At 58.9% G+C, this 9,069-nt stretch overlaps 1 protein-coding gene across 1 annotated transcript in view; it reads right to left on the bottom strand.

Annotated features, from left to right (window-relative positions):
- Positions 1–735: 735 nt before the first annotated feature.
- MXRA7 (matrix remodeling associated 7) overlaps positions 736–9,069 on the bottom strand; it is a 34,516-nt gene continuing 26,182 nt past the window's right edge. Inside the window, exons 6-7 of the mRNA XM_049638141.1 lie at positions 8,026–8,122; positions 736–1,043 (exon numbers count right to left, since the gene is read on the bottom strand). Coding sequence (XP_049494098.1) covers positions 929–1,043; positions 8,026–8,122 — 212 coding nt within the window. The 3' untranslated portion in view covers positions 736–928. The remainder of the gene's footprint in view (positions 1,044–8,025; positions 8,123–9,069) is intronic.

Raw genomic sequence — 9,069 nt, 5'->3', positions numbered from 1 at the left:
CTGTGTTGACGTAGCTTTATTTCGGCAAATACAAAATATTTCTAAGACCGTCATGGGCTCTCTCTGGGGCAGACCCTCTCCAGCTCGGTTGGCTAGGAATTTTCCTGCCTGTGGGGCGAACAGAAACAGGGCCCGTGCAGCAGGCAGGAGCCCTGCCGTTCTCCGCGTCCTCGCAAGTTCGCGGACTCCCAGAGGTTTACTGACCTCCTGACGTGTCCCGTGCGCTGTCCCGTGAGGTCATTCTGGTGTTTTACTGAATGCTGTCTGGGGACCTGCTCTCTCCCTGCGCACGTGCCTCGCTTCTCTGAAGGACTTTTGTCTCCTTAAAGGGAGGCCCCGTGTTGCATGTGTGATTTCTTCTACCTCTAGTAGCTAGCGTGGCCCTGGGTGCGTTATAAGCACTCAGATGAGCCTATATGTGAAGTAAGTCTCGCGCGTCCGCGGGGGAAGCTCTCCGAGGGTCCCAACTCTGATAACACCGATCTGCTCCAGTGTGGAAGGTGAGGGTCGAGTTCGAGTTTTTGCTAAAAGGACGTTCAGAGTCCCCCCCACCACGGCCCCCTGGGCACATGGGTGTGGGAAGGATTCAGGGGCGCTGGGGGAAGACGGGTAACAGGTCCTGCTGCCCGAGTGTCCAGTCTAACAACCCTGCGCTCTCATTCTGCCTCAGAAGGCTTTCTGGAAGCTTCTGTGACTGCACGGACGCAAGCCGTAGGGGAGCATTCCCTTAGCAAAAAAAAAAAAAAAAAAAAAAAAAAATGTCTGACTCCGAAGACAATAATCCCGATTGCTGGAAAACCATGCCTAAGTCTTGGGAACCGCATGGCCCGTGTGTAGCGCCTCTACAGCTACAGACGCGAGAGCGAGCGAGCGAGCGAGCCTGCCGCAGCCGGCAAGTCGGGGACGGGGCCTCGCGGGCGGAGGCGGCCTACATGTCGTAGAGCCGGAGCTGCTCCTGCACGTCGCCGTCTGTCATCTCCCCAAACGTCTCCTTGTTGTCCTTCATGAGCTTGAAGATGGCCTCCAGCTGCTCCTTCTGCACTCTGTGGGGAAGAGAGGGGACAGAGGAAGAAGGTGCTCGGGGGCCCAGCGCAGGGGGCCGCCCAGCGCGTCCGGGGCCGGGGCGCTCCCCGTTCGGCTGGTGCCGCGTCTGCTTTCCGGGACAGCAAGGAAGTTAAACTGAAGCCAGATCCACTCAAGACACAGGAGCCGGTTGGGCTGAACGGCCTCAGCACGAAGGTCCTAAAAGCGGGTTCTAAGTCTGGGGTTTTCCCTGCAGGTCTGGGGACCCACGTGACCCTGAGGGTTCCTGCGCCCCTGTTTCCCCACGGGGGCCTTTTGAGCTTAGATCTCGCGTGACCCAGGACGTAACGGGGAGAGGGCTGTTTCCGTTCCGTGGCCGGAGAACCCACGAGAAACCATGTTAGCGACAGCCTTTTAGAAGGATGAGGACAGAAACCGTTACCAGCTGGGAAGCAGAGAGCACACAGAGGTGCGTACGGCGGCTTGACCAGGGGCAGGGTTGGCGCGGGGTCTGCTGCCCGGAGGAAGGGGTGCCTCTTCCTACTTTGCACATATATCTTATGGCCAGCGGGCGCCCTGAACTGGCCTGCACACAGGCCTGCGAGTGAAGGGCTCTTATCTTTTTCTTTTTTTAAGTTCTTATTTATTTATTTTGAGAGAGAGAGAGAGAGAGAGAGAGAGAGAATGAGCAGGGGAGGAGCAACGGGAGAGGGAGAGAGAGAATCCCAAGCAGGCTCTGCACGGTCAGCATGGAGTCCGACGCCGGGCTCGAACTCGCGAAGCATGAGATCATGACCTGAACTGAAATCAAGAGTCGGAAGCCCAGCCGACTGAGCCACCCGGGTGCCTCTCAAGGGCTGCTGTCTTTAAGAGGCTCAGCCACCCCATCTGACCAGCACAGGACAGCTCCCAGGGGCGCGAGTGTTGTGAAAGGCTGGGGTGAAACCGCAGCGGGAAACAGGGCTCGGGGCCAGTCTGGGGCCTGTTCCCGCTCCAGGTGCTGGCAGCGAGGCTGGTCCTGAGGTTTCCCTGCGCACCGGCCCTCCCTGCGGCCGGCTCTGCTTTAGACGCCACACGGCAGGGCTTCGGCACGGCCTCTGGCCACCCAGCACCCAGAGCGCTGCCCGGGGTGGGGTCCCACCATCTGGTCTCGTCCCACCAGACTCCTTCGGCGGTGACCCCTTATCTCCCATCCAGCAGGTGGTTTCCTGGCTAGAGCAGCATCTAGAAGCTGAAATACTCAAGTCCCAACTCCCAGCCTCTCTTCGTCGCCCTGGGAACTGTGATTTCTACGGTCCGTTTTCCTGTCCTGCCATAGGTGTTCTGTACCCTACAGTCCGACAAAAGCACTGGGACTGGAAAGGGTGTGTGTTGGGGTCCCTGGACGGCATCACAATCCCCCCGCCCCGAGTGAACGCAAGTTCTCAGGTATTTTCGCCGGCCGCGGCGCTCGGGCAGTTTTCGCAGACATAGGACTTGTACTCTGCTAGAGGGTAACGGGCATCAGAATGAGAGCTCAAATTCTAATGGGTTCAAAGGACATGATTTCTTAAAAGCAAAGCGAAACTGAAAAAACACACGGTCACCGAGATCATCTACTCAAAGTTTATTGGGCTGAACAAAGGCTGAATACACAGATCCAAGCCATCAGGAGGACGTGAGGCTTGGGGCCCACGAGCCGTGTTCAGAAAGATTCCAGACAACTAACTAGCTAGGTAGCTGACCCGGAGGGAGGCAGTCACCCGCTCACGGTGTCATTAAGATCCCAGTCTGGACAAGGCCGTCGTATTGCGTGTGTGGGGACCTGGGTGCTAACAAGACAGCATCTACCTGTCAGGTCTCGGTGTGGCTGGTGTTCTGTCCCGCGCTCCGTCCCTAAACCTAAGGTTCGAGGCCCAGAGGAGAGGGTCCCTGGGAATGCGACACGGCCTAGGGGTTGACATCCCGGCCTTCCATCAGATGGCGATCGTTTTTCTAAAAAACTTACTGCTTAAAAAAATGTTGTAACCAACACATCTAAAAACTGCACATTAGCCTGGTATAGTATAAACGTCGAACAATATAAAATTCCAAGAAACGGATCTGGGACTGCTCTCGTTCTCTCGCGAAATTCTAACTTATCTATGAAACCTTCTAGGAAAAGGCATAGTCGAGAGATCTATTTCAAGCAAACTATTCTTATTGCTTCTGCCAAAGCGAAGGTGGAGATTCGGCCGAGCTTGATAAGAGCGTCAGTGAAAAGGCTTCTTTTAGCAACAAGAGGGCTGGATTCAAGCCTCCTCGAAATGCAGAGTCAGGGCAACCGCAAATCTATAGCCGACGCTGGTTCCCTGCCGCCCCGCCGTCGATATAGCGTCTCTCACCCCCCCCAACAACCGCGCCCGGAAGGGGGAAGTGGGTCCCCAGGGAGAGGAAGACGAGACCACCCCTAAGCCAGCCACTGAGCGCCGGTGTCTCGCCCTCATTTGCCTGGCACGCCTCCAAGTCTTTCCCGGGTTAGGCATCAGTGGAGGAAAAGGCAGGGGCTGGGGGGCTGGAATGCAGCCACATGGTTTTAAAATGACAAGGTGGCTGCCACTGGCCATATCACAGGTGTGAAGGGTGTGTGGAGAGCTGGGTTCAGTCATACGAAAAATCAAAGTCTACAAAACCCTTGCTTAACCGAGCCATCCGCGCCAACAGGGAGGAACGCATCTCCCCCGGGGGTGGGGGGCCAGGGCGCCCCCTGGCATCCTCCCTGCCGAGGGACGGGTCCTGACGGAGGCTCTAGGTCCCAGCGGGTTTATGTAGGCAAGAGGCACCCGGGAGCCCGCGTGGCTCCGCTCTGGGGATTTCCATTCTAGCGCTCAAGCTTTTAAGATGTCAAAGGGAAAAAGCCTTTAGCAGGAGGCTAAGGATAACTTCATTATTCTTCGGTTCTGTAAAGAGAAATAAGGAGAAAAGATCATTTATTTTACTCCTTCCATCTTGCAAGTATCACGGGGCGGGGGTGGGGGCGGGGAGGAAAGGGGGACATCGGGGACGACGGGGGAGGACGTTTGGAGTTGCAGAAGCCGGGCTGGACACTGGTTTCTCAGACACGGGGTAAGTTTGCTTCTCATCACCTGCAGCAAGACAGTCTGTCCCCCAGAGCATGGCACCGTGGCAGCCCGCCGACCCCCATTCTGCGTCCGTGAGGCACTTAGTTAGGCAGAGGGGGCCCCCGCATCTAGGCAGTTGGGCAGGGCAGACGTCTAGACAGATACTGGGTGCTCCGGATCTTTGGCTATGTGCTTCCCTGGGGCCCTCCCGTCCCGCTCTTCCTATTCCCACTGGCTGGGTTTTGTCCCCACCGGGGACACTGGCACCCTAGGATGTGTGCCCACCCCGTCTAAACAACACCCAGCAGCCCACAGACTTGATGAGGGAAGAGGAGACGATTTTGTCCCTCTGGCGCCCTCTTCTGGAGGTCAGCGTCGCTCATGTTTCTAGACCTTCACACGGGCAAATCCCTCACGGACACACCAGGTTGCGGACACGGGAATATCCCACAGCCTGGGTTCCTCCGCCCGCTCTCGCCCTTCCCTGTTATGCTGAACAAAACACCTTCCACTAGAGTCGTGTCCACACCCAGAAAGGTCAGGACATTGCCGAGGACCTTCAGAATGGAGTGGGTGCTGGGGTCCCAGGTTCCCATCCATCAGAGCCACTTTGGACCGGAAGGTGGGAAGAACGGATGGTATACAAGGACAGGTGTGGCCAGGGGTGCTTTTTTCTTTCTTTTTCCTGCCAAGCCTCCAGCTTCACTAGCTCTGGGAGCGGGGAGGAGCGGTCCGCAGCCTGCAAACCCGCCAGCCCAGCTACACCCTGAGGCTGGATGGGGCGCCTCCCAGAGGAGCTTCGGTGCGAACGCACAGTCCCCCAGCCCGGCATGGCAGTGCCGAGGATACCTGTGAGCCCTAGGCCCCAGGGGACACCTCGAAGGAGGGGGTGCAGCCAGTGAGAAGCGGGCTCATTCTTCGGCAGCAGCTGTCTCTGGATTTGCAAACCTTACCATTTCCGACCCCTTGGGCAGAAGGAACCTGACCTGCGGGCGAGTCTAAGGATGGGAATGTCCGTTTAAACACGCGGAAGGACAATCTGGGGTCTTGACTTTAGTCCTGCTTCCTAAAGGCCGTGTTCTGAAAACGTATAAAGTGAGGCTTTGGGGGATGCTCTTTAGTGGGACCACTGAAGATTCGGGCTCTGGATACGGCTCTGTTGGCTGAGGTGATAAATTTAACATCGGGGACTTACAGCATTTATTTGTTAACTAGCTTGCAACTCGACTGGGACCCGGAGTGCCAGGAGAGGAATTAGAAGCAGGCAGAGTTTGGTCAGAAAGAATCTTGACAGGCAGAGAAGGGAGCAGACTTTTCGCTGGCCTGTGGTTTTAGTGGTTTGACAATAATATGCCTGTTCTTTTCCATACTGGGATTCCAGGGCCGTCTCCTAGACTCAGCTGGGACCAGAGCTACCTCGCACCCGTCGGCTCTCTCCCGGGCCACACGGGAACCACCGTGCTGTAGATGAAAAGACAAAGCCAGACTTGCCAGCCTCTGCAACCCCAAGCGTGGCCATGCAAGGAACAGAAGCAGCCGTTAAGAGGGGTGGCGCGTCAAGGGGCCCCATGCAGTGCCGCGTGAGCCGGCCCCGTGCGCAGGGGCGGGAGGGAGCAGGCACAGGCAGGCTCGTCCAACAGCCGTGGGGAGCATGCTGGGGAAGGGCGGTAATGAAAATGAACATGAACTCCAGCTCCACCCTTCGAGGACGGTGTTTAGCCCCTCAAGTTGGGGCGCAGCGGTGATAACCACAGCCTACAGATGAGGAGAGATCGCCCCCTTCACCCCAAGAGCGACACCCGGGGCGCGGTCTCCACCGCACGGAATAGCCAGGTGTGAACTGATATACGACAAGTCCCCGAAGACTCCGTAGCGAAAGACCCTCCTGTCTACACATAACAGAGAAGGGACTTTCCCTCCCCATCGCCAAGGTCCCAGCTCGGAGCCCAGCGACAGTGGCCGTCTGACCCCTGGCCCGAGGCCTGGCATCCATCCCCTAACTGGTCCTTCCTGTTCCAGTGGCTCCTCACATCCTCTGAGCACCGGGAACCAGGACCTCAGCTCCGTCCACGGGGACCTTCGAGAGCCCACAGGTGCATCCAGCCCTGCCTATCCTTAATCCCGGGGCTGCGAAATGTTTCTGTAAAGGGCCCGATATGGACTCTTTTGGGCTTTGTGGGCTTTCTCACTCCGGCCACAGCAGCGCAGAAGCCACCACAGGCCACAGGAAAACCAGAGTGGCCGTGTTCTGGTCACACTGAGCATAGTGACCAGGGCTGAAGTCGGCCACCCCTTCCTCTGAGCCGAAAAACCTGCCTGTCCCACAACTTGGGAGCCCGGGGTTTTTGCCACACGAGGTTTTATCAGCTGCATCACCTTCTTAGGGCAGGACCAAAGTGGCAGGGGGACAGCCAGGGGGTTTCCGGCAGCCTCCCTGGTCCCCAGGGGAATGACAGTTCTGCCCAGCCTCACAAGGGGGCGCTAGCTCCCCGCCAGCTGGTCCATGAGGCCCACGGGGGACTCGTGTTCACTGGGCTCCCAGGACCCTGCAGCCCTGGGAGAGGGGCCTGGTCACCCAGCGACCCCCGTGCTGGCGAAGAACGAGGCGGCTGGGTGCTCGGTGCGCAGAATGAATTAATTGGTTATGAAGGCGGCGGGGGGGATGGGGGAGGTTTAGACCACGCCAGTCATGTTGGGGACACATTAACAGACAGGAGGGGGGAAGCACCAGTGGTCTAAGAAGTCCGTCTCCTTACCAAAAGGATTTGCAAGACTATGTGTGGCTCAGGACCTAAGGAACGTGCTACAGGGAAGTGAGGTCAGAGGTCAGCTCAATCCTGAAATATAAAGGCAGCAAACCGGGTCACACCCACAGGCAGTGTCACCAGCACGGAGGAGGGGGGGGGGCTCCCCTGGAGGCCAGGTCCCCCTGTTTCGGGTCCTCCTCCCGCTGGGCCGACACCGCCACCCCTCCGCCCCCGGGGAAGAGCCTTCCAGGCCGGCTTTGGAAGAAGCGGGGAACAGCCACAGGAAGGGAAATGCGGGTTCTCGTGGACAGAGCGGCTTCTGACTTTTGAGGGACCCTGAGTGGTGTGGCCAGTGGCAATGAAAGGGTGGCTGAGTTATGCATTCTGGAAAAATAAACCCTCCTGTCCCCTGTGACCCGAGAACCCCAGCTTGTGCTAACGAGCGGGCGGTGGTCACCACAAGCCTGGGCTCCCGTTTAGATCCTGCTTGAACCAAAGCACGCCAGCAGGCTCCAGGCCTGGAGACCCCGGGGCTCGGGGTCAGACCCCGGGTTCTCCCTTCCCCAGCTGTCCTGCTGTTTCCAGAGCGCTCCTTGGCACGCTGGCGGGACGGAGCGCAGAGGATCCGCGGAGGTTAGCCCACGGGTGTGCGGGGGGTGTCCAGCGGGGGTAGGGGGCGCCTGACTCTAAACCCGGGGCGCTACACGGCTGCCTCTGCCTCCGAGCTCCACGGAGCAGAACAGATACAGAAGGAAGGCGGCCGCTGGGCGAGGAGGGGCTGGAGGGGAGCGGCCAGATAGATGAGCAGGAAGAATCGAGCTCTGTCCTGAAGTGACAGATTGGTTCTGTCATGAACTCTATCTGGTCCAGGCTCTTCCCTGGCATCTCGCTTTTTCCCTCTGCAGCGGGGCGGGGTGGGGCAGGGGAGGGGCTCAGCGGGTCCTCCCGAGCGCCCGGAGGGGACTGTCTCCATGGGAGATGTCTCAGCCGGAGGCTGAGTGGAGACAGGACAGACAGATAGGAAAGAACCCCTGAAATGAAAACAAAACAAAACGGAGGGTGGCAGGGGGTGGGGGCAGGCAGCTGGCCCGAGGCTCAGCTCGCCTCCTCTCTTGGCCCCCGAGGGCAGGGGCCAGACAGCCCTGGCTCGTCGGAGAGGAAGGTGTGCGGCCTACCTCTGTTCTTCCTCCAGCTCCTCTTTGGTCATCATCTTCTTGTACTGGTTTCCCCGCAGCTTCCCGGGGCTGTATTTAAAGGAGAAGACCTCTCCCCCTGCAGGGAAGAGACGGGGAAGGGGTAAGAGCTGGCGCGTGGGACTGGGGAGGGGGCTGGGCGCCTCCCACAGACTCCGAGTCCCTCCCTCCACCCCCCCCCCCCCCCCCGTCCACCCCGGTGACCACGCACGTGCTGCCCAGGCCTCCGAGAGGGCACCTGCGACTTTTCTGCTCGACTGGCAGGGCTCCCTCCCACACTCTTTCCATGAAATCCCACAGTGACTTAGGGACTCGAAAGGGGGATACAGAGACAAAAATGAGATAGTTGGAGAGAAATCAGTCCCCCTCCCCAAACGGTATGGCTCCATCCACCAAATGCTGGACCCCTCCCCCAAGGCAGGGTTCAGCCATCCACAGAGCTGTCTGGCAAAGGCTCCCGCCAAGCCGCTGCCTTCGAGGACACTCTACCCTCGTCATTGAAGCCGCCCCCCCCCCCCCATTACTGCTGTGCGAATTACATCAGACCCAGCAGGCTGGGCCAAGGTGCTGGGCTCCCTGCCTCTCCTCGGGTCCCAGGCCCGGAGGGTGGCACAGGGACTCCTGATCCTTCTGCCGAGGTCCTCCAGGCTCTGGGGCTTGGGAGATGCCCGCCAGCTATCAGAAATCTGAAATAACGCATCCAGCTCACAGGAGTGATGTGGGATCTTTCACACCGTGTTGAATTTGGGCATCCAAACCGGTGCCTAGTACTGAATAGGTGTACCGGGATTTGCCAGTCCCCGAGAGCAGACTCCTTAGCTGCCTTAGAACAAACAATCTCGAGGCCTGATGAGAGGGCACGCCAGAGGTCTGGACAGAGAAAGGCAGGAATGTGGGACAGGGAGCCAGGGCAGGTGCTGAGCAGAGACTGCCAGGACGGAAGAGAAAAGAGCTTCAGAGTGGAGCCCTGGGCTGAGTATCGGAGGGAGAGAGCCCCCCCCCCCCCCCCCCCCCCCCCCCCCCCCC

Source organism: Panthera uncia, chromosome E1 (genome assembly GCF_023721935.1).
Source record: "Panthera uncia isolate 11264 chromosome E1, Puncia_PCG_1.0, whole genome shotgun sequence".
Classification (NCBI taxonomy): Eukaryota; Metazoa; Chordata; class Mammalia; order Carnivora; family Felidae; genus Panthera; species Panthera uncia.
Note: the sequence above shows the minus strand (reverse complement) of the source record. Positions and strands in the feature narration are given on the sequence as shown.